Source organism: Apis florea, unplaced genomic scaffold (genome assembly GCF_048593485.1).
Source record: "Apis florea isolate Af1SG1 unplaced genomic scaffold, ASM4859348v1 contig_1794_pilon, whole genome shotgun sequence".
In the NCBI taxonomy this organism is placed as follows: Eukaryota; Metazoa; Arthropoda; class Insecta; order Hymenoptera; family Apidae; genus Apis; species Apis florea.
In genome coordinates this window covers 1,991,421-2,018,533 of record NW_028256482.1, presented here as the reverse complement: position 1 = coordinate 2,018,533, position 27,113 = coordinate 1,991,421, and the positions used below count along the sequence as shown (strand labels likewise).

Sequence of the window (27,113 nt, the reverse complement as noted above, 5' to 3'; positions counted from 1 at the left end):
ACATTTTAAATAAAATATTAATATTAATTACTAATTAAATTTTTATCTATTAAAATTAAGTTTGGTTATGTTTTTTTATGGTTTTGTTATGGTTTATGTTTTTTTTTTTTAATATTTGAAAATTATTTTAGTTTTATTAATCTAATTTTTGAATGGTTTGCACTTTGTAGTTCTAGATTAACATTGAATTATATTTAAATATTCATAATTTTTAACTATGAATTCCTTAAATTAAAATCGTGATTTTTGGAATCTATTTATTCATTAATTCTATCAATTTATAAAAACTTTCAAATTTTTTTCAGGAAAATAAAATTTTACCATATTAAGATTTTCAAAAATTTTTAAGTTTTAAATCGGATTTGAAATGATTTAAATATATAAAATGCCATTTCGCATTATTCTAAAGTAAACATTCGAAATCAATATTTTTTTATTAAATTTTTTTGAAATGATTTCGAAATTTCAAAATTTCAAGTCTCATCTCAAGATTCTTATTTCTAAAGAAAAAGTGGATGCTCATTGATAATCCTGCATGTTAGGTGATGTGATACAAATGGTTGATTTCAAGTAAAGTGACGAATACTGTTATTTTATCTTCGTATTAATAATCAATTTATGATATTATTTTAAAAAGAAAAGTATACAATTATTTGAGAGTGAGTATAATTTTCAATGTAATATGTAAAAATATAAATTTCTATCAAAAATATTAAATAACTCAAGCTATAATAATTTAAAGAAATTTTCCGGAATATTTTACTATGAAAGTATCAGTATTATTAATATTTCGTTATTATTGATTAATATTAATTTAGAATTATTAATTTAATATCATTAATATTCAAATAAAAATTTGTTGACTAGTAAAACAAGATATTAGAGGTTATGATATCATAATATAAATTTTATATATAATATCTAAAAAAATATTTTTTAATTTAAAACATAATTTAAAAATTTTTATACTTATATATTTATGTATATATTTAGCATGTAATCATTTTTTTTGTTACTTATTCTTATAAGTGAGTGTAATATCTAGACAGATGCCAAGTGTTAAAGATGAATCTGAAGCAGAAGGAGAAGAAATGTCTCATGATAGCAATGAAAGTAATCAAAGTTCTGCATCATGTGATAGTAGTGCAGAACACAGTGATAGTGATGATTCTTCAGAAATGGATGAAGATGAATGTGAAAGACGACGTAATGAATGTATGGAAAACTTAGTAGATTTAGAAAGACAGTTTACACTTCTCAAAGAGCAGTAAGTATTTGTACAATTTGATGATATAATTTTTTAAAAATATAATTTTATAAAAGGAATTTAATTGCTACAAATTTAATATATATAACTTTTAAAAATAATTTTAGGCTTTATCGTGAAAGAATTACTCAAGTAGACACAAAATTAGGTGAGGTTCGAGTTGGAAAATCTGAAGAATATTTAATACCATTGGAACGATTAAAAGAAAATATGAAAACCAAAACAGAAGTAGCTGGGATATTAAAACAATATAGATTACAAAATATACAGAATAAATTTTTAGCAGAAGAACAAGCTGCATTGCAAAATTTTGAAAGTGAAAAAGAATTAATTTGGGATTGCATTCATAATGATTTACAAGAAAAAATTCGTAGATTAGAAGAAGATAGAAATAATGTTGACATACATGCAGATTTATGGTTAAATTCTAATGGTAGAAGACGTAGGAATCACACTGAAAGAAGAAGAGCTGTTTCTGTTGCTGGACCTTATATTGTTTACATGCTTAATGATGCAGATATTCTTGAAGATTGGGCATTGATAAAGAAAAGTTTAAGCAGTCGAAAAACTGAAATAATATAATGATACATCCATTTAAATACAAATCCATTTTTAAAAATACAACAATCTTAATGATGTTAATGTATTGCTCTTTTATAGATATAAGATGTATAAAAGATATTAGAGCGATCATTATCTTCATTTATTGGCACTTCTCTTATATTTATAATACATATATAAAGTGCCTTCTATAAAACATTTTGATCTCTATAGAATTATTTTAGTTGATAAAATACTGGTGCAAATAGAGTAATAGAAAAATTTTATGACAAAGTATCTTTGTCTTTGAAAGCACAATTCATAATAAACTAACAAAATATTATTTATAAAAATAATTGTTATTACATTTTTTTTACGAATATAATATTTCGTTATAAAATCAATGTAAAAATTTATTTAAATAATTTTAAGCTTATTTATAATGAATTTTGTAAAATATGTTTCTTGAAAATCATAAGTAGATTTTAACTTTTAATATTATAATTTTTAATCTAGAATTTATCTATATATAGTAAAATTATAAGTAAAAAAATCAATTTAATTTTTATCGATTCATACATGTACAAACTGTAATATATTTGAATATATTTCATATTTTTGAATAAACATAAAAAAAATAATGTTTAGTAAATATTTGTATATCTTTTATGAATACAAATTTTTGATATTTACATAATATATCACATATGTATTTTCTAAACCTATACATATATTCAAAACCTAAATATTTTAACAATAAAAATACTTTTAATAGTATGAAACAATTAATTTATATTAAAATATTTTGGAAAATAAATTTAAAAAATATTTTTATTAATTAATTTACTATATAATTAATATATTTACACGCAAAAATAATTGTAAAATATTCTAAATAACAAACATAATATTGATGTACAATGTTAAAATGATAACAAAAATATAATATTACTATAATATACATATTAAAATACATATCATAAAAAAGGAACAAATAAAATGCCAAAAATAGAAAAAAAATATTTTTAAATTTAAATTGAAAAATATTATATAAACATATGCATATATTTAATATAAAAATTTAATATATATTCAATTATTTTCCTTTAAGGTTTCTAAATTTAATATGAAACTATAAATAAAAATTTTTTTTTAATTAATTCATATAATTTTATATAAATACATAAAAATGTCTAAATTATTTTTTAGATAAATGAAAAAAATTCAATGATTAAAGCAAAGTATTAAGCTCAAAGATATAAAAATACATTAAGAAATAAAATAAAATAAATATTTACATAATTTTAATTAAAAAATACAAAATGGTTGATAATATATTAATATATAATTATTATTATACATTAAATGATATTATTATTACAACTAATTTCAATTATTATATTTAATTTTATTTATTTTAAAAATATGATAAATATTGATATCATTATTTTGATATAACTAAATGAAAAGAAAAAAATATTTACTTTTAATTTAATATTTATATGATTGTATAAAAATATTAAATATATATTTATATAAGTATAAAGAATTTAGATTAATATTTAATATTTATTTTATTTATTTTAGTATTATTTTATAAATTCGCGCATTTATATATAAATCGCCATTGAGAAAATCACGAATAATATAATACAAAGATAGTAATCATAATGAAACTTATATTCAATTAATTATTATAGATTATACAATTTTTAATATTTAATAAGAAAATTTATATCTAAGATTTAAAATATAAGGATTTAAATTTTTTCTTCAAATTTTATATGGATATTATTTTTTTATTAATAATCAATTAAAAATCTTTAGTTTTATCTTCGCGATTAAATACGTACACGAGGGAATCAGAATCGATAGACGGACTACGTTTGTAATTTGAGGTCAATTGTAGGACAATATCATTCTACTTCGAACATTCTGAGAAGATTGTCACATATTACGCTAAGTAAGCATATTTTTTTTCACTTTTGTATTATATAGATATAAAAAATTATATCTTTAAGAATTTCTATTTGCTACATTAAGATTTTATGTTCATATTTTTTATAGTGTTTTGTTTTTTAATTCATAAAAAATATAATATGTATTTGTAATTTGTACCGTGTGCATAAAAATTTAATTTTAAGGTCATTATATTATTCAAGTATATTATAATCATAATTTATATAAAATTAGTTATAATTTTAATTTTAAAAGATAGCATCGAATTACGTAACATTTTTAAATGAAGAAAGTATTAACTTCATTGTAAGTTCTTTAATTTTTAAATATTAAATTTCTTCCAGTAACCTTGTCAAGGTCAAAGATATTTTTTTAAGGCAAACTTAAAATTATTAAACTTATTATTCTAATGCATTTTATCAATAAATATTTATAATATTTAAATTTAAAACAATTTAATGATAAAGTTAAAAAGAAACAATTTATTTCTCAATACTATTAATTTGGAGGTTATAATATGCATTTTTGCAATAAATATTTAAAACAAAATTTAAATTTAAAGACAATTTAATAAATGATAAAAAAAACTATTTTTTTTAACATTATTAATTATTAGAATAATTGCAATATATTAAAATTGTAATATACTAACTTGTATTGAATTATTTACATTAAATGATTACTTTATTTTTTTTTGATTAATGTTCTGTTATTATGTATATTTCTGTTTCAGATTTCTAATAAATAAATATACTACTCGTAGTACTCGCAGTAGTAGAATGTCATCAATTAAATCCATAAAAGCACGTCAAATTTTTGACTCTCGTGGTAATCCTACTGTAGAGGTAACATAAAAAAAAAATATATCATTTTAATAATATATTAAATTATGGATAAAAAAATTATATTTTATAATTTTAAAGAAAACATGAATTATAATAAAAATTTATATAAATATTTATTATATAACTTTTATTATATATTATATTTTATTATATATTTTATTTTTAGCATATGATTTTTAATATATTTATATATGAAAGTTTACAATATATATAATTTAATTGTGATTAAAAATAGAATGTTTTTATTATTATTCTTTAATATATTTTATATCTTTATAATATATTTTTAGGTTGATATTGTCACAGATGATGGACTCTTTAGAGCTGAGGTACCATCAGGTGCCTCTACTGGTATTCATGAAGCTCTAGAACTTAGAGATAATGATAAAACTAAATATCATGGAAAGTCTGTTTTTAAAGCTATAAATAATATTAATAATATTATTGGACCAGAGTTAATAAAGGTATTAAAAATTTAATATTTTTTTTTAATTTGATAATTTAACAAAATTTATCAATTATTAAAATAATTTTTTATTTATTATTATTATTAAATGATAATATTTATACAATATATTAATTGAACAATGTTTAATATTTAGTCAAACTTGGATGTTACTTCACAAACTGATATTGATAACTTGCTTTTAAAACTTGATGGTACACCAAACAAATCAAATCTTGGTGCAAATGCAATTCTGGGTGTTTCCTTGGCAGTTTGTAAAGCAGGAGCAGCAAAAAAAAAATTGCCATTGTATAGGTAAGTTATTTTTTAAACTTATATTTGATATTATAATTTGTAATAATAAATTTTTAAAAAAGTTATATTAATATTTTATAATAAATTAATAATAGTATAATGTATTATTATATAATATATTAATTATATAAATTAATAAAATTAATATTATTATATTTCTGTATAAGTATTATATATGAATTGTAGATATATTATTAAATATAATAGTATAATATAATAATTTAGAATAACTAAAATTATTGAAATTATTTTTCTTATAAAATGAAACAGGAACAAAATTTTTTTTTATAAATATTATTTTTGATGTTTGAAAAAAGAAAAAAATATAATAAGTAATTTTATGAATTTTATCCTGTATTTACAGATTTATTTATTCTGTAATTACAGATATATTGCAGATTTGGCAGGAAATACCAATATTATTTTACCAGTTCCAGCTTTTAATGTTATCAATGGTGGTTCGCATGCTGGAAACAAATTAGCAATGCAAGAATTCATGATTCTACCTACAGGTGCTTCTAGTTTCTCAGAAGCTATGAAAATGGGTACTGAAATTTATCACCATTTGAAATCTGGTATTAAATCAAAGTTTGGTCTTGATGCTACTGCTGTTGGTGATGAAGGTGGTTTTGCTCCAAATATTTTGGATAACAGGGAAGCTTTAAATTTGATTATGGATTCTATCAAAGTAAATACTTTATTATTTAAATATATATATAATAATTTCAATAAATTTGTTGTATTCTGTAAGTTATAAGTTGAAATTATTTTTGATTTGATATTTTTAATATTTGACATTAAATTTTTTATTAATTTTTAATTAATATTATTATGTAATATTATATATATATATATAATTAATTATATACAATTTAGATTGCTGGATATGATGGAAAAGTCAAAATTGGTATGGATGTTGCTGCATCAGAATTTTACAAAGATGGAAAATATGATTTAGATTTTAAAAATGAAAAATCTGATCCAAGCACATATTTGGATTCAGAATCCTTAAAGAATTTATATCTACAATTTATTAAAGAATTTCCAGTTGTATCAATTGAAGATCCATTTGATCAAGATGATTGGAATTCATGGACAAAATTGACATCTTCTACTGATATTCAAATTGTGGGTGATGACCTTACTGTCACTAATCCTACTAGGTAAAATTAACATTTTTTATATAATTTGAAATTTAATAATAATAAAAAAATTATATAATCAATTATATTTATTTAATTTATTTTTATATTTATAAATGATAATAAATATATAAATAATAAAAATAATATATATATATATAATATATATATATATATATATAATATATATATATATATATAATAAATAAAATATATATATATATATTTATTTATGATGAAATATATATATATATTTCATCATAAATTTATTATACATTACAGGATTAAAATGGCTATTGAAAAAAAAGCTTGCAATTGTTTGTTATTGAAAGTTAATCAAATAGGTACTGTCACAGAATCAATCAGTGCTCATAAACTTGCTAAGAGTGCTGGATGGGGCACAATGGTTTCTCATCGTTCAGGAGAAACAGAAGATACGTTTATTGCTGATTTAGTTGTTGGTTTATCGACTGGCCAAATTAAAACGGGTGCGCCTTGCCGTTCAGAACGTTTGGCAAAGTACAATCAAATTCTTCGTATTGAAGAAGAATTAGGTCCATCTGCCAAATATGCAGGAAATAAATTCCGTAATCCTCAGGCTTAAGATATATTATATCTTTTTATCAATGAAGTTTTAGTTGTTATATTTACTGCAAAATAAGTTGAATATACACTTTTATAATTATTAATATTGTATTGATAAAATTGAATTTTGAAAACTATTGTTGTTATTATATTTAAAAGAGAAAAAGTTTTTCAATTATAGACATAGAAAAATAAGGAAAGAGAATAGAATTTCTGTTAAAAAAAATATTGTGAAAAATAAAAATATACAGATATTTATTTTAACATACCATTTACTGGTTTATTATTAATTATTTTAATAATTACTTAAATTTAATACTAATTAAATGATATAATATCATCAATTTATTAAATTATTTAAAATTACTTGTTAAATAGTTTATTAAATCAGATTAAATAATATTAAAAGTTCAAAAAAATGAATCTTGACATATAACAATTTAGAAGCACAAATTATAAATTAATAACATTTATGATTATAAATATTATATATATGAATGCTATATAATGATAGTGATAAAATTTAATTTTAGTTTATCACTAATTATAACATTTATTTAAATAAAGTCATTAAAAATTATTGTAAACCTTATTATCAAAATGTCTAAGTAAATAAAATAAATAAATAAATGATAATAGAAAGAAAAAGTAGAACATATTAATAAAAACATTTAAGTGTTTTAATTCCTTATCATTTAATAAATTTATATATTTTTTTTTATTATAAATTTAGATTTTTTTTTGTTATACAAAAAAATTTATTAAACATTAAAATATTCTATTTTAAATCTTTGATCTATTATATATATTATTTTTGTTAATCTTTAATTTTTTTTAATTTATGGTTTTTACAAATTTGTTTTTACAAATCATATAAATATTATTTTTAATTAATTATATAATTTGATAATAAATTTCTACAAAATATTATAAATTAAAACATATAAAAAATAGAAATATTATATTAAATTATATTATAAATTAAAAAATATTATAAATTATATTAATTAGTAGTTTTAACCATATACTGTTTTATATGAATTATTTAGATTTTTATATATAATAAGATTCATTGATATGTTACAAATTATGATATGTATAGAATTATAATTTTATAAACTATATATATAAATTCAACAATTTTCAAATGACAAGTATATTTTAAAAAAAATAAATTATTATTATTATAATAGAAAAATTTTATTTAAATTTTTATTATAATATAAATAATTACAAACTAATATAAGAAATATAATATAAGAATATAAAAAAATTTCACTTTCTATAATTTTATATTATTTTTGTAAATTTATTAATAGATTTTTGAAATTTTTTTGATTAAAATGAGTTTAAATACAATGTAAATGAGATAAATTTAACTAATAATTAATATTATTATGTTTATATTTATTTTAATTAAAAGAACCTCAATATTTGATATTATTTTCATAAAAACATAACAAGTATTGTTGAAAATTAAACAAGTATTATATAGTTATATTTTTCACTCACTATATTCTTTTAAAATATCAGAACTCGTTTTTTATTATTATATTTATTTTTCTTTTTTTATCTTTCAAGATTAGATATTTATATCAAGGTATTAAAATGTTTCTTTCTTTTGATTTCTACTGATTACTGAATATAATTTATTATATTTTTAAAAAAAATGTCTTTATGTATCTTTATGTACATTTAATAAATCATATAATTATCCAATTTATTATTATTCATATAACATATAATATGCTTTGTTGTGAATATACTTTTAGAAAATATATAAAATAAAATATATTACACAAGATATATAATATATTAAATATTCTTATTGATTTTTTATTCATAATAAATATAAATTTATAACATTTATTTAGAACAAAAATTTTACGAAGCAATCGTGATAACATGAATTTCATTTTTTCAATAACTTCAATTTTTCAATTTTTCAATAGTTTTTTAGTAATGGATATTGTTTCTCTATATTCTAAAAACATAATAGCAATGACCAATTTCATCACTTGCGTTAATTGCGATTGATCATTGGAAAAATGATCACAAATTGTAAATCTAATGTGATGCAATCTTGCAAAGGCTTATTTTTGGAAAGATGATCGACTATTGATGATTTTCTCTTATCCCTGTTTAATTATTTAATTAATTAATTATATTTTTCTCAGAATTAACTAATTAGAGGAAGAATCAGAATCTGCGAGAATTTTCAGAAAATTTTCAAAATTTAATCACATCTCAATTAGAAGCATATCTCAAGAATCCAATTTAGAATACAATTAATCGTCAATCAATCGTTACAAATCTCAATTAATCATTATAGAAATTAATTAACTATCATAGAAAATAATTAAATCAATCATCATTAAATTCATTGAATATTTACAATTATAGTTATATTTTTCCACACACCCACATTGAATAGATCCTTCGAGGAATAGCATTCAGTTCAAGTACCTTGTGAATTGCTTCAATAGTTTCAAGCAATAATTAAAGTTGGTTTAAATTTTTATATAATAAAATTCAAATATATTATTTACATTATATGTACTTAAATTATACAATATAAATAAATATTATAAAATTATATTAATATTTTATCACAATTATATGTATATACGTATTTAAATATTTTAAAATATTAAGCTTTATTTACGATGTCATATTTTCTGTTTTTCCTTGAACGAGTGATCCAAAATAAGTTATCTTGCTGCAATCAGAAATAAATGTTAAATTAATCACACTGTAAAATATATGTTATAAAAACAAATATATATTATAAAATAAAAATGATTGCAAAATTTCTTTTTAATTATTATTTATAAAAAAGAAGGAAATTAATTTGTAAGTATAAAAAAAGTTAAAAAAAATTGTCAATTTTTAATTTTTGAATTATAATAATATTTGTATGTTATTATTGTATAATAATTATAATGTTGTTCGACTTATGATTTTAAATTATTTCTATTTGTTTTAAAATATTTTTTTTCTATATTTTTTCTATATTTTCTTATAAAATATAAATATATTCGTAGCATATTTTTGAAAGATCGATTCTAGAGATCAAAGTATATTTGTATATTGATATTCAAATATCGAAATGCGTCAATTATTCAGAAAAGTAAGCATTTTAAGGATTATTGGCAGCTTTCGTTTCATTAAGTCATGACAAAGTACAAAAATATTTCTTATGAATCAGATAGAAAAAGATACTTGTATTTTGTTTTCAATACGTATCTTAAATTACATTTTCGTTGCATTGACATTTATCAATCGGTAAAAACTTGCAATGTAAAACAAGTATTCTAGATTGTAATATTACCGATTGATGTCAATAAATATAAAAAAAAATCATGTCAAAACCAGTACTGATAATGCATGATCGATAATAATCAAATTTAATTTTCCATTATAGTTGAATACAATTAATGTTGATATCAATGACGCAAAATATTAGCAAAATTGAGTTGTTCAACAGTACTTAATATTGATTGGCAAATATCAAAATTTTAAGTTTTTATATATGCTTCAAAAACCAGAGTTCTAATTCTAGAAATAACTTGGTGGAAATAACTCCATAATAATTAACTCACTTTTTTAATTTTATCTTATAATTAATATTTTATTTTAAATTAATAATATATAAATATACGATACATACTTGAAAATAATCTTCAATTTCTTGAAGTGTACGATTTTTTGTTTCTGGCAAAACAATATAAATAAATAATCCTTCCACAAGAGAAGAAATTCCAAAAATTATAAAAACTCCAATAACGCCCACTGCATTATTTATCTATTTTAACAATAAGAAAATTATATTAATAACATATTAATAACATAAATTAATAAAATAGTTAAATTTTATATAATTGCAAACATACCATGGGAAAAATTTTTGTTACAATAAAAATAAAAGAATTGACAACAAAGTAATTGAAACCACCGCCAATTCCTCGAGCTCTTTGCGGAAGCAATTCCGCAACCATTAATCCTGGAAGTGCCATCAATCCTACAGTATTAGTTGCCACATATAACAATAAAAGTATACCAACAATGTATATCTAAAAATACAAATAATGCAATAAATTAAAATGTGCTTAAAAATAAAAAAAAAGTCGTATAATGAAGTTTATTATTATTACAATTTAAAAATAGATTAAACTTTAGATTTAAAACTATATTGAAAATTTTTAACATATATTACTTAAAATGAAAAAAATAGAATTACAATTTTTATAAAATAATAAATACCATAATCATTATTATTTAAGATTTTCAAATATGAGTCTAATAGAAATTTTATTTCAATATTTTTATTTTTCTATCATATTTTTAAAATTTTTAAAAAATAATAAATAATCATTAGAATTAAATCATATTCAATTTTATCCAAATGTTTTATTAGTCTTACTTTCGGCGATAGATATTAGATATTAGATATTAAATAATATATGTAGATATTATAAGGTATATAAAGTATATATTGAGATAAAATTTCTATTGGACACATCCGAAAGTTCTAAATAATAATATACATTCGGACTGTGAAAATTGCATTAATATAATAATATAAACTCAATTTTTATTAAATGATAAATAAAAAAAAAGAATTTATCTCTATTTAAAAGGGATTTCTTTGATAAAACCACCATTTTATGCTTTTCATTTTATTAATAATTAGAATTACTGTTTTTTTTGAATACTATAGAAACAAAATGAGAATTATTGAAATAATGATTGAAATAATACTTTAATAAAGTTAATAAAACGAATACAATTTATCTATTGTTATATAAATATATAGATAGATGTATAAGATGTTAAAATATTCTTGAAAGGTTCATAAAACAAACATAAAATTTCGATTCAATTAAAACTTATTTATTAAGTTATAAAATTTAACTTAAATTTGTATTAGATAGAGCAAGATATAAAAAGACAAAATGAGACAAAAAGATTATTCCTTCTTTTCATCTCATTTTGTCTAATACAAACTAATTATAATATATTTAATTTTTAATTTAGTAAATAAATCTTAATCAAAATTTTTCTATATTAATTGTTATGCTTTTTTTTAAAATTAGAATTAACTCTACAAAAATGCCCCACGAATGTATACATTCTATATATATAAATAAAGATTAGTATTTATTTAATTATTTTATCGATTATTTTTAGAAATAAAACTTATATATATATATTTATAAATTATGCGTTTTATAAAAGAATAACTTACATCTATAGAATCTTTTTTAATTGACATATATATTGCAAGAGCAAACGAAGTAAAGGCTGATCCCAAAGCGGAAAATATCCCAAGATATCTTCTGCTCATTCTCAACAATAAAAAACTTGCCAGTGTACTAAATACAAGCCTAATAATCGCTGTAATTACCGCTGCCAAATAACTGTTTATGTCGTCACCACCTACATACATACATAATGCATAAAAAATAGATATAAGAGATATTCATGTAACGAGCAATATCTTTTTTTGGTTCAAGTTAAAAAAAAAAAAATAAAAAAAAAGATAAATGATTCAAGATAAACTATATATTAACAATCATATTATTATTTAAATTAATAATTAAAATCATTAAATATTGATTTCACTTTGACCAAAATTACATAATAAATATTTTTTATACTTTTATATAAAAAAAAATCAAATAGGAATTCAAAAAAAAACCAAAAGAAATCAATTTTTTTCTAAATTAATCATTAAATATTAATAAAAGATTATTGAATTACACAATTAAAAGATAACAAAATAAATTAATAAAATAATTAAAAAATCATGTGATTTATCATATTATCATATTATAGTATTATATTATGATATATTATATTATACTAGATTTTAAGTGAATATCAATTATTTAAAAATTTTCAAATTGATAGCTAAGAGTTTATGATTATAATAATTAAACGTAAAAAAAAGTGCAACTGATTTGATCGATTGATATAATCGATTGATAAAATAAATCGTTACATATTTCGTAATTGATTTAATCGATTATTTATTCGATTAATAATATTAATTGTTATAAAATTCGTGATTGATTTAATATTTAATTAATTGAAGATTCAATTATTAATTAATAATTAAATCAATTAAATTTCAATTATTAATTAATTATTTATCAAATATTTCAACTGATGATAATTATTCAAAAAATTAATTACAAATTATTAGTTTTTAAATAAAAATTAACTAAAAATTTTGATTTATTAAAATTTCAATTAAAATTACTTATGATTTTATTATTTTTTAAAATATAATAAAACAATGTTAATTGTTTAATTTTAGAAACCAAATGCAACGAAACTTTTATATATGTATAAAATATATATATAAAATTTCTTACAAAATATGTAATAATACGAAATAAATTACAAAATAAGTAAAAATTTTTACTTATAAAAGAATTATTTATAAAAGAAATACTGATTGTCTGAATATAGATTTACCTCATTTTAATTAAAAGTCAATAAACAATTGATTTAATTAATAATAATTAAATAATTGCAATTAAATTTTTATAAATATTTAATATATGAAGATTCCTCTTACCTATACTTGTGACAAGATTTACTGCATAAAAAACCATAATAAATGTTCCACTTAATAATTGAAGAAAATTAAAAATGTTAATGATGGTCAATGGTTTGAAAACACTTGGATCCAGAAGCGTGGAAATAACAGAAGATTTTTTTTCAATTAATGATGTATTCGCCATTCGGGCTGCATCTATTTTTGCTCGCGTTTCTAATATTTCCAATTCAGCTTCAACCTTTTATAAATGTGAAATATAGTTTGTTAAAATTGATTTTTTCTTTTCTTTGTAAAAACTTTAATTTTCAATATTCAAGTAATTGATTAAACAATTATTATTAAATTATTTTTAAATATATAATTTTATAGTTAATTATTATATTGGTATGTAGCTTATGTTATATAATTATAAAATAAAAAATTTCATAAGAAAATAATTTTTGTTTTTTTTTAATCAAAATTAAAATAGTTAAAAAAAGCTTAAAAAAATACATTTTTTACTTAAACAATTATTTTTCAATTTTAAATTTTTTGTGATATCGTTAAAATTATTTCATTTCATGATTTTGAAATTATTTTCATTCTTTAGATATAAGTTATTAAATAAATAAAAATATATTTTTAGAATAAAAAGATATTTTTATAAAAATTATTTTATATGTAAAATTCATTAAAATTAATCTTAAATTATACTTAAATATTATATAACAATTTATATGGTAAGAACAATTTTATAGAAAATTAATGAACAACAAATTGAATTCATAACAAAAACTATTCTTGTCTAATTTCAATTGTAAAATCTATAATTTTATAATTATAGATACTTATAATATTTGTGAATAGTAAACATTTTGTTGAAATTTTAATTCAATGAAAAAAAATATATATTTATATAAATAAATATATATATAAATATATATAAATATTTTTTTTATATATTTTTAATTTGAAAATACTTCAGAAATAGAATTAATAAAAATTCGAAATCTTAGATTTAAGATCCTTTTCTGCTACCTTCATAAATTTTGTTTTATTTAGCAATCAGGAACTACAGCTAATGTTATTGTAAATATTAGTTAATCTTAAAAATGATAATAAAATAAATTGATATTACTTTTTAATAGATATTACTATAATTGATATTATTTTTATAATAGAAATTGAAACATATAGATATATATTTTACAAACACATACTCTACCTGTTTTTCATTATCTCCCCTCAACCATAATAAAGCCTTTCTTGCTTTGTCTGGTTTCTTCCGTCTTATGAGCCATGCGGGACTCTCCGGAATCAGGAGCAGCGCAATTAATGCTGTCGTAGGAATTATAATTCCGCAAAAAGCCACGATGTCCCATGTAAAAGAAGCCCCTAAGGCGTATATTATGAGAATTCCGAGACAATAAAAGGTTAGAGTACATCCTGTTAGTAATCCACGAAGTTTTGGATCGGCCATTTCACCCAAAAAAACCTAAAGACAATTTTACATCTTTAGGTTTATAATGTATATGTTGTAAAAAATGATGTGTACATTATAATAAATAATTAAATTTTAATTTATATCTTAATTTATAAATTTATTATTTATTTAATGTGATTTGAATACACTAACATACATTAAAATACTATCATAGATAAATCTAATGAAAGCTATTTCTTGTTTTTATAATCTTCTTATAATCCTTATAATTTTATCTCTTTTTGTAAAAATAATGAAATTAATGTATTCATTGTTCTAAAAAACTACAAAAATGAAAGAAGTCAATTGAATTTCAATAGATAAAAGACCAAAAATAAAAAATAAAAAATAGTCATAACAATTTAAAAATATGATTACATTATATGTATTTTCAATAAAAATGTATCCATTTAATAATAAAAATATCGACACGTTTTCTTATTGTCTCGATAGAAAAAATTAAATTTGTTAGTCATTGATAATTGAATACCATTTATATATCGTTAACATAGACATTGCTAGGTTATATTATTAATTTCGCATGGGTGACGAACAGGATATCACAAAAAATTAATAAAACTATGTAATTCGGGAATATCCACTTTTGTATGATACATAGAATAATGCGAAAATAAAAAAAAGAAATTTGGATTTCAACATTTGTAAATAAAATAAGTGAGAATTGGAAATATATTTTTACGTATGATGTGAACAGCTGATCGGTTGTCGGTACAGTGCTATTAACTAGACGATATATATCTATGAATATCAATGCTATGTTCATATATGCTCATCAAATATTATATTTATTAAATATATGATGACTTTTACTTATATGAATACATGTAAAGGAAAGAAAAAATAAAATATTAAGATTTCTTACTTGAGCTGGTGCTGCCATTAGACCGACACCAAAACCTAATACAATTCTTCCTACTAAAAGACAGGGAATATTTGTAGCAAAACCTATGATGAACCATCCAACGGCTAGCGGTACCGCTGAAAATTGTAAAGCACCACGCCTACCAATCTCATCTAATAATGGACCAGACATCAAAGATCCAATAGGTGTTGCTAAACTGTGAACTGATGCTGAAAAATAAATCATAAAAACATATACATATTCACTTAAACATGGCCATTTAAAATGGCTTCAAAAAATATTAGCATATTGTTTAAAACACAATAATTTTTTAAAATTAGATTTAACGATTTCAATTGTTTTGAGAAATTAGAAAGATTAATTTACTATGTGAAAAAAATTTCGAAAAAATTACAATTTATCATAATTCCAAAAATAATTCAAATTAACATTTATAGGAAACCATCGGTAAAAAAATACTTGTTCTTGCAAGAACAAGTTTTTACTATATTAACAATATAAAAAAACTACGTATTTTGAATTATGTTATTCTCGCAACAAATTTGCATATGTTTAAATTAAATATAAATTAAATAATAGATTAAATATATATTTTGAAAATTTAATTTTAATGTATTATAATTTTTTCAATTTATTAAAATGTTTTTATATATTCTACAAAAATATGAAAGCGCATTTATTTATAAAAAATTATAAAAAAACGATTATAATTCGAAAAAATTTACAATTTACAAATTAAAAACAAAATATAAAAAAATAAATGAGAAAAAAATATAAAATATAGCGTTCTAGAGAATAATTATTTTTTTTTTTGCGAAAGTGAAAATATTAAAAAATTCCGTAAAATTAAAAACATCATTTATTATCAAATTATTGGACAAGAGCATTACCATTTAAAAAAAGGACATATCTCAATAACAAGGTTATATCCTTGGTGATTACACTTGGTCTTGAATCTCATTGATAAAAATTATTCAATCAGACGATATGTAGGTCAGTCGCGACACGCGATATAGTAGAAATAATCAGACAGTCTGATAATGCGCATTACATCAATCGTAAAATACCCTTGAACTTGTAGTTCTTGAACTTTCTGATACATTTTCAAATGAAGATCACTTAGAAATTCTTTAATAATAAATTTAAGAAAATTCTAATTCATTAATCCTTGATACCTAATATTTTTAACTAACTATTTTTAAATTATTTCAGATCCAAGTTTTAAATAAAGTAAAATAATGCATTTTCAACATTTCATTTTTATTTGAATAAATAGTATACTATACTAATAATATAAAAATAAAATTTGATCATATATCTAATAATATTAATAGTTATTATATAAATAAGTTTATTATAATATTAATAATATTTATAATAATAATATTTATTATTAATTAATAATTTTATTAATAAAATATTATTATATAATATAATAAATATTTTATGATATTTTTACAAATTTCATTAAACTTTTTTATTAAACAGAAAAAATAGGACAAAATGGAACAAGAGATTACTATTTTTGTTTTTTATTTATTATTTATTTATTCATTATTTTTTGTTTTACATATATATATTTATTTTATTTTGTTTATTTTTCTTTTATTTTATATTATATTATAATTTATTTAAGAATTATAATGTATCATAAAAAAATAAATGTACAATACCAATAATTTCAATAAATTTATAACATTCTTATAATATTAATGAATACTTTTCTGTAATAGTTTCTTCATTTTTTTTTTTCTTTACAATTGAAATTTTATTTTGTGCTATATTTAAAATTAAATTGAATAAATTGTTCAGTAATATGTTAACATGCAAAATATAGCAAACATCAACTGAATGAAAAACGCGGTTTTATGAATGAGAAAAAAAAAAGTATTCATATTTTATTTTACGATATGATTTTGAATTTTTAAAGTTTCTATATATATACTTAAAAAATTGAAGTTCTAATTTCAAGAATAATTTTGCGACAAAAAATCGGATATTATTATATATTTCTCTGTATTTTTATTAATTAGATTTTAGAATGTTATTAATTAAATTTTAAAATAATTAATTTTTTAATTATCTAATTAATTATATTATTTTTATCTATTTATTTATTTATATTTTTATAATTATAACAAAATTTAATTAAATAATAAATAAATAAAGATATTATTATTATTCAATTAATATAATTTTTTCATGATTTTCGAAAACGAAAATATAAACTTTATATATATATATATATATATAAGCCATTATCACAATGATATAATGATTATATTTAAAATTATTTTTTGTATTTTTCGTGTTATGTAAATTTTTGTAAATTTCGGTAAAGAAATGTTAATATTATATTTAACAATAATATTTTTTTATGGATTATTAATAAATATAACATTTTAGATTAGATAATTTTTTCTAAATTACACCTTCTTTATATTATATTGTATTGGTTTTTATATATTTTACGCTAAGAAAACGAAAAAGAAAAATATTCTTAAAAAACATTAAAAATCATATCATTCTATGTACTTAAAACATTTTTTCACGATTTAAGGCATCATAAATTAGATATAAATCATTTAAAAATTATAAGCTTTTAATGATGTTATAAAAACTGATACAGTAATATTTCTTTATCGCATATTATTACATTTGAATACATTTACATCATTACAACTAGATTAATTTAAGATTAATTAATTTAGTATCGATTACAGTGTATATGATTTTTTTGATCATAAAATTTTATAATCAAAATTTTAAAATAATTTTAAGGAACAATATAAAAAAACAATATTTTGAAAATTATATTAGGATAGATAAAGATTTCTTTTATAATATAGAAACAATAATTTACGATTGTATTAATAGAAAATTTTAATAAAAATTAAAAAAAAAACAAATTAAATATAAAAAAATATATAAACTTTGGTTGGTTGATAAGATTATTGTTAAATTACCAAATTAATTTATAATATTTGTATTTATCACATTCGATTATAAACAGATTAATTTAATTATTATTAAAGATAAATAATTTTGCTCCTTATTTTACAAAATTTTAATTTTATTTTACAAAAATCAAATTTAGTAAATGATTTTAACTTCACGTACCTATCCATGATCCAAGTTCTTGATCAGCATGCATCGTGCCATTTTCTTCTGCCAATTGTGGTAATAATGTAGCACTGTAACCAATTGGCATTCCTCCACTGGCTGCTACTAATAGAACTGCACCAGCTAATAAACACTAAAAAATATAATACGTGAAATGATTTTCTAAATAATTTTTTAAAAATTTTTATACAATAATTAAAGAAGAATAAAAGAGTCTATTTCTAAACAATATTATTTTTTAAGGTAGTTTAAGAACGTATGTTAACATTCCTTAATATTTACATATATATATATATATATACATGCATATATATTATAAACTTATATATATATGCATAAGTAATTTGTATTTTATTTATAAAATATCTTTATAAATATAAATATAAAAATGTATCACTTATTTTTCAAAAGAAAGAGAAAAAGTTTCTAAATATAGCTATCAAATAATTTAAAAGCGAAAAATTTATTATATTAAAAATAGCTTTTTTTTTATATTATTTATTTGCGTATTTTGCATATTTTTAGATACATAAATTTGTAATTTTTTTACCTGTGCAATTATTCCTTTTGAATTCGATGAATAATGTATTACATTATCCTTGTCGTTAAAAATTTTGTTTTCATCTTGACTATTATTATTTTCTATATCTTCGCAAACATTCTTAACTTCGTTTACTTTACAAGACACTGTACGATGTCCCAATATCGAACAACATTCTTCACTAATAAAAACAAAAAATAAAAATATTATTTAAATCTTATTTAAATCTTATTTTAATTGTTTAAATAACAGTATAGGAGGAATTTAACTCAATTAAATTGAAAACTACAATTATTTTTATTATATTAATAATATGTTATATAATATCATATTATAGTTATTTTTAAATCTTTGTCTCTAAATTTTGTAATTTTAAATCAATAAAATTAATGAAATTATAATATATTTAATATTTGTAGATATTTTCAGAACAAAGCGGAAGAAAATAAACAAAAGTGTAATTTTACAAAAATTATCGAGTTACAAAGATTAAAAATATTCGAGTTATTAAAGTTTCATTTAGAATATCTAATTTATAAGAAAATTTGGAAAAATTATTAAAGTTACTTAATATCATAAAAATTGCAAATTAGAAATTTTATCTACAGCTTTTTCATTTTTATAAAAAAGTTAAATATAAAATTACTAAATTTTTATCAATTTTTTATTAAATAAACATAAATCGTTATAAATAAATACAATTTATTATTGAATTCTAATTTTGATATAAATTACAATGTAATAAAATAAATGTATCATTTTAAAAAGTCAAAATAATTAAAAAAAAAATATATATTTTTTTTTAAATTTGAAAATGCAATTTGTAACTGATTGACAAATTGACTAATTTTTATTACAAATCTTTTTTTTCTCAGAAAGAATCTGAGAAATTATGCGTTACATTGAAGTAAATATTGTAAAAAAATTCTCAAAGAAATCTCAAATTCAGATGGACTTTAATCATTTTTTTCTATTACTTATATATCACAAATTTTCTAACTATTTTCTATTCTATAAAATAGAAATATCAAATCGGTTATATATAATCAACCAGTCAGTATCGTTCATGTATATATAATCCAAGGGAAGCGAACATTTTCATAAAGCAATTTGATCTAATCAAATGAAATTATTGACTATGGATTCCCAGCTATGCATCCATATATGATTTGATTTTTATGATTTTATATTCAATTTAGTTGAAACTAATTTTAGCTAATTTTTAATTTAAATAATTTTTGTGTTAGAAACATTTTTTTAATAAATTCAATTTTGATTAATTCAATATATTTGAAACATAATTAACATAATACAAGGTAAAGTGATTTAATTAGTACATATCTTATCGAATTATTAAAAATAGTATTTTTCATAAAAAATTTTATTTTCAATTTTTTTTATGAAAACATATTAATTATTAACATACCTTGATATCGGTGATGTCATGTTGAATCCGATTTAAGGAATTTTAATCCGTTTAATATCACTTTAAAAATTCACTTCACTATTCTTTTGACAACATTTATTACTTCTCTACATTTTATTATTTATTTCTGGTTTATAGTTTTTTCCATCATATTTTCATCACATTTATCTTGCCATAAAATATATAATAAATACTTATGTAATGAACATAAATGTGTTCAATAAAAATGATTAAAACACTAACACAAAAGTCTTATTTATCATTCTAAGTCATTTAACTTATAGTGTTCCGATAGTAGATGCACATAGAGATTCCGTCGCGTCTACTAATGTAAATAAGGAAGTAAATAAATTTTGAGAATTAGCTGTTTAATGAAAAGAAAAAATAATAAGCTTAAATGAAATAGAAAGAAAGATAGATGATAATAGATTGTTAATACGTAATATCAATGCAGAAGAATCGCATGAAGATGCATCTATTATTAAAAGCAAAAATGCATTTATTACTGAATAAACAAAACACATTTACAAAAATATTCATCACATACACTTAAATAATTCGACTTGTTATTTAATATTTTACGATCGATTCTAATTTAATTCTTATAGATCAATCGATCCTATTATTACTCGAAAATGAAAATTTTAATCTTTTATAAATAATAATTTTAGAACAAGATATAATTAATTAAAGTTTTAATCTTTAAGAAAATTTTTTTTTAACGCACGAAATATTTAATATTTCCTTTTTCTTTGAGTCAATTTAAAAAATAATTTTTCATTATAGAAGACAGTAATCACATTATATTTTTTTTAATAATATTTCTAATAATTATAAATAAATATCACTTAAAAAATTAAGAACTCAATAATTTTTTCATGTTTTTATAAATTCATTATAAATTCATATAATAAATTTATTGTATAAATAATTTTTATAAAAATTAAACATTTTTTGTTAAATTTATCTTTATATTCCTTTAAATTAGATTTTGTTTAAATAAAATAAATTATATTATATATTTTTATTAGAATTCACTTGATAATATATTCCCTAATCTAATTATTATTTCATCAGAATCTACTAGAATCAAAATTACATCATTTTAGAAATATATCATTATAATATAATTTATTAATAAAATATAATTAAAAAAAATTTCTAACAATCGAAACATGTAAATATTTGAAATCTATAAAAATTATATAATAAATTATTGAAATAAATTTTTTTAAAAAATAATGACAATTTTAACAACAATAAGCACAATAATTAAAATAAATAATAATACTCGATTAAACAAAAATATGTATTAGCCAGAAAATCTTACTTAATAGATTATGGAAATATAAAACAATATATTCTTCGTAAAATTATTCTTATTCAAAAATTTTCTAAATATATATTTATTAAATTTAATTTGATGCAAATACAAACAGCAGTCTTTATATTTTTTCTACGTTTAACCTAATCTATATAATAATTAAAATTTAAAAACAAAGTTATATCAAATGCGTAAATCTATGACTAAGTGCGTATATATATGTATATGTATATTAAGTCCAATGCGACAAGGCTAAGTCTATAAATTATAAGGTATGAACAATTGCTGAAGATATTGTATAATTAAATTTTGTATAAGTATATTTGAAAAATTTAATAATTACGACAGATGATAATATATATAATAAAAATTATATAATTAATCAGAAATATTATGAAACAAATAATACATATAAATACATATTTTCATCCTGGATCCTTTTTTCTCTGGATTTTTCTTTCACTATATTCAAACAAAATTTTAAACTCAAGTCAAATTTTTGAATTCTGATTGATCGAGATTATTATATCGATTTCATTATTTTATTTAATGAACTTTTACTTTGGTCTACCATAAAACACGAAATAACTAATCCAAAAAATATTTGCTGCACAAGAAGTCAAAGTGAAAAAACTTTCTTTCGGAGATTTTCGATGGATTTTTCATAGAAATTTTTATCATAAAAAGAAAGAATTGACAGATATCCGTGAGTCTTGATGATAAGGCATCGTTGTTTTCGATAATACGCTTATTATTGTTAATTTTAAGTATAATAGATCTATAATAAGTAATTTGTCACTTGTTGTATCAGGTTATCATGTGTTTCAGTAACATATTGGATGAAATTTTAAAGTTGTTATAAAAATTATAATATTACTATGAAATTTAGTTATAAGTGATCAGATTTGTTACTTGCTATCTTCTGTTCATGATTGTCTGATAAGATAATATATTCTAATAATACAATCGAATAGATATAATTTTACATGAAAAAATAAATCAAAATAAAATTTTTTTATTCGAGATTTTATTTTTGAGTAATATAATTTTATCCCTTATTTGTGAGATTAAAAATATATAGTTAAGAAATCGTGTAATCGATTAAAATTTCAAATTCACATTTTCTCGAAAATTAATTTTTAAATGAAAAAAAGTTATTCTAAAAAATCTTATTTGTTGCATATTTTTACATATAGAATAATTATTTATCGACGATTTGTTTACATTTAATCGGAAAATAATAAATTTTAGTTATGCTTGAAAAATTTTTTTTTGGATTATCTTTATCCTCTGTCTTTTTTTTAATGTTTGCTGATATAATTATAACAAGTACTTAAAAAAGAGTAGAGCCATATGTCCGCTTATGCAACAGTTTGAACTTTTATATACTTTCATATTTAACATACACTAGTTTAATTCAAGAAATCAATTCCATGAAATTAATGAATAATACAGCTCTTTTAGCATAACGCAAATTCATTGTAAGACCTTTATCATTTGTATATCATTTATCATTTATGTCAAGTTATCAATGCCAAGCTAATAAATAATTATTCCAGCGACTGTATGCGAATCTATATCCAATTTAATATTTCAACTTCAACTACAATGTATAGCTATAAATATACATACAACATGAGACTATATCCTAGATTCTTAAACTTCAGACAAACAACTCTTTTCTTCACTTCATTTATCAATATTTGTTCTATTATTAACCATTCCATTTTTTGCCTCACGTAATTGCGAATGTACTATTATAATATTGCATTTTTATTTATTTAAATGTTAAATTTCTTCCAATTTTTGGAAATGGAACTTCGAAGAACAATAAACTTTTAAACTTTTTGACTGAAACTTGAATGAAAACCAATATTTCGGTATCAATGCATTATGGATATCGATATCTCACTCAAAAAGAATAAATTTATCTTCTTTTCTTCAGTTTCAGTTGAATTATCTTAGAAGTCATCTTCATATTTATTAAACTCCACAACTGCAGATATCTATAATTTGATATATGTCGAAATAATTGGCATCGAGTTTCATTCATCATGCTCAAAACTCACTTCAGGTTCCATTTCGAAAATTTGGTGAAAATAGTGGAGGACGTTTAAGTGAGCGAAATTAAATTAAAATGTGAACGCTTAAACAAGCAAGGTTCTTCTAGATTTCTGACCTCCCCTCTTCTATCCTTCTTCTACAGTCAAGAAGTATGGGAATGGAGAAAGGGATCGCATGCATATCTACGTTTGTATTCATTAAATTTATAAATTTTTTTTCTTTATCTATTCTTTATCTATATATATCCATTCCATGATATAATTTTTATAAAAATTGATATATAGTTTGAATATTACTTAAAATCTAAAAACTATACGAATTTCGAACAAGACACGAATTTAGAACTTATCTGTCACATAAAAATATGAATGTTGCATAAAACTTATATATATTTAACGTAGATTCGAATTGAAATAACATCGAATGCAAATAATACAGCAAATAATTATAAACTTATGAATTATAAATGGCTGGTTTCATTTAAATTATTTTTTTTTTTTTTTGCTATTATTAATACTATTTTTATCATGCAAGACATTTAAATTTCTAATGTGTAAAATCTAACTAAAATATCTATCTAAATTATTTATATCTATAGATGAAGATATTTATTCAAAATGTTTCATTTAAAGTCAAGCCAATTACAATTAACAATTTTTATTTCGATATTTATCTTAAAATTTAGAAAATTTAGAAATAATCAATCTTTTTTATATTTTTAAAAAAATAATAAGAAATAAAATACGTATTTGTATTAGAATGAAAGGAAATTATTTTTTAACTTACTATTAATTAAATTGTTCATAAATACGATCTTCCTTTTTTTTTTTAACAAAACACGATTTTGCTCGTTTATGATATACATAAATTCTTTAAATTTATTTTTTAGAAAATAACAATTATTTTAAAAAATTTTCGCTTTCACACTCACGCATCCATCACTGGAATTTTCACTTTTTCATTTTTTATTATTTTCTCTCTGATAAACTTTGGATTATTTGCAACGAAATTTAACGAATCAATTATGAAATGAAAATGAAATGATTTTTAATCGCAAATAAAACAGGAAAAATTAATTTTTCCAAAGATTGAGTTCGAAGATTTATATTGAAGAAAAAAATCACTCAAGTTTGACGAAAATGTTTGCAGAAAATGGCAAGCCGTTCGTTAGGTAACTAGTCGGGACTAGTCGCCTTGGATCACGATGGCTCAACTGAATGAAACATTCGACCGTCCACGCTCTTATAAATTGCTCACTTCGATTAAGTCCCTTTCTCAATGTTCGTCGTGGACGTACTGGATAATATTATATATGATCTATGATCTTTAACTGGATTACCTTCAACGATACCGGAAGCCTAGTTTGAACGAAAATCAGCGGGATTTGCGGACACCAATTTCAAGGAAATAATTTCAAAGGAACAAACTTGGATGCATTTAAAATAATATTATTTGAAATTTAATCGAAAGATGTTGGATCAAGAAATATCTAACTTTGATCAAAGCTCCAAATTATAAATGAATAAAAATATTCAGAATCGTCGATATTTTTGTAAAACATAATAACAATTTATAAATACAACAACATAATACAACATAATATAAATTAAAAAAATTTACGAAAAAAATTTACAAAAAAGTTTTTAAAATTTATATCACTATTATATGATAAAAACTTGTTATAAAAAATTTTGGTTAAATTAATGTAGAGAAAACGTAGATAATTATTAAATAAATAATAATGAGTTTACATGGTAAGTTTATTATTATTGGAAAATTTTTAACTTAATATTTTTCAAAAATAATTTAAATAAATTTAAATTCAAGTGAAAAAAAAAATTAAATAGAATTTGCATTTATTTTATATATATATATATATAGAAAGATTAGAAATTAATTATAGAAATTATAGAAATTAATAAATTGATAAAATTGTCCCATTTTAAACAACTTTTTCTGTACATATAATATAATACTAATATTCTATATCTAATAAATATAATATACAAATAGAATGCGAACACAATATAATAAAAATGGTCGAATATTATGGTTATGCTTTCATGGTTTTACATATATTTATATGTTATTATAGATACGCTTATATAGATATGTATATATTTTATTATATATCTATAATAAAATAATAGGTTTTTACCAATATATTAATGGATCAGTGATTATACTATCATTAGTAATTATTTTTATGTATTTGGAATTTAACAATGTATGCAATTTAATAAAATTTAATATATAATTTTAATAAATTTATTAATTTCAAATAGAAATAGTAGATATAGAAACATATAAATTTTAAAAAAATTTATAAAATGACACAACATTAATTGATTTGACAAAAAAATATTCAGAAAATATCTACATAAAGTCGATTATAATTTCAATTTAATCACGACATAAACAAATCATTAAATATATTTTAGTTTGAAATAATATTAAATCTTTTTGTAATTTCTATATTTATTGAATTAATAATATATTCTATATATGAATTAATGTTATATTTGTTAAAGATAATCTTTTTTTTCTAGTTTCTATATTTATTGTATTTTAATAGATATAAATATTAATAAAAGAATATTGATTTTAATTTTATCTATAACTTT

General features: G+C 19.2%; 3 protein-coding genes across 7 annotated transcripts; 2 read left to right on the top strand and 1 right to left on the bottom strand.

The window, feature by feature from the left end:
* Nucleotides 1-86: 86 nt before the first annotated feature.
* Brms1 (breast cancer metastasis-suppressor 1-like protein) lies at nucleotides 87-2,459 on the top strand. Of its 2 annotated transcripts, none has more exons than XM_003695016.4 (3): nucleotides 87-659; nucleotides 1,046-1,267; nucleotides 1,375-2,459. In XM_003695016.4, the coding sequence occupies exons 2-3, from the start codon at nucleotides 1,050-1,052 to the stop codon at nucleotides 1,847-1,849; spliced, it is 693 nt and encodes a 230-aa protein (XP_003695064.1). In that variant the 5' UTR covers nucleotides 87-659; nucleotides 1,046-1,049; the 3' UTR covers nucleotides 1,850-2,459. The 2 variants fall into 2 exon arrangements, with proteins under 2 accessions (XP_003695064.1, XP_003695065.1); XM_003695017.4 differs by having other exon boundaries at nucleotides 306-659; nucleotides 1,030-1,267.
* Nucleotides 2,460-3,413: 954 nt separating this feature from the next.
* On the top strand, nucleotides 3,414-7,766 carry Eno (alpha-enolase). Its single transcript, XM_012488488.3, has 7 exons — nucleotides 3,414-3,770; nucleotides 4,500-4,611; nucleotides 4,902-5,075; nucleotides 5,214-5,371; nucleotides 5,759-6,059; nucleotides 6,248-6,534; nucleotides 6,796-7,766. The coding sequence occupies exons 2-7, from the start codon at nucleotides 4,546-4,548 to the stop codon at nucleotides 7,115-7,117; spliced, it is 1,308 nt and encodes a 435-aa protein (XP_012343942.2). The 5' UTR covers nucleotides 3,414-3,770; nucleotides 4,500-4,545; the 3' UTR covers nucleotides 7,118-7,766.
* A 1,841-nt stretch (nucleotides 7,767-9,607) lies between these two features.
* On the bottom strand, nucleotides 9,608-25,729 carry LOC100867448 (facilitated trehalose transporter Tret1-2 homolog). Of its 4 annotated transcripts, none has more exons than XM_012488487.3 (11): nucleotides 25,614-25,729; nucleotides 21,102-21,423; nucleotides 19,685-19,856; nucleotides 19,132-19,267; nucleotides 16,012-16,220; nucleotides 14,871-15,140; nucleotides 13,685-13,904; nucleotides 12,347-12,537; nucleotides 10,992-11,171; nucleotides 10,769-10,903; nucleotides 9,608-9,817 (listed from the first exon to the last, which is right to left on the bottom strand). In XM_012488487.3, the coding sequence occupies exons 2-11, from the start codon at nucleotides 21,119-21,121 to the stop codon at nucleotides 9,749-9,751; spliced, it is 1,602 nt and encodes a 533-aa protein (XP_012343941.3). In that variant the 5' UTR covers nucleotides 21,122-21,423; nucleotides 25,614-25,729; the 3' UTR covers nucleotides 9,608-9,748. The 4 variants fall into 4 exon arrangements, with proteins under 4 accessions (XP_012343941.3, XP_086768081.1, XP_086768092.1 ...); XM_086911955.1 differs by having other exon boundaries at nucleotides 21,102-21,426; nucleotides 25,276-25,712; XM_086911966.1 differs by having other exon boundaries at nucleotides 21,102-21,426; nucleotides 25,614-25,708.
* Nucleotides 25,730-27,113: the final 1,384 nt, after the last annotated feature.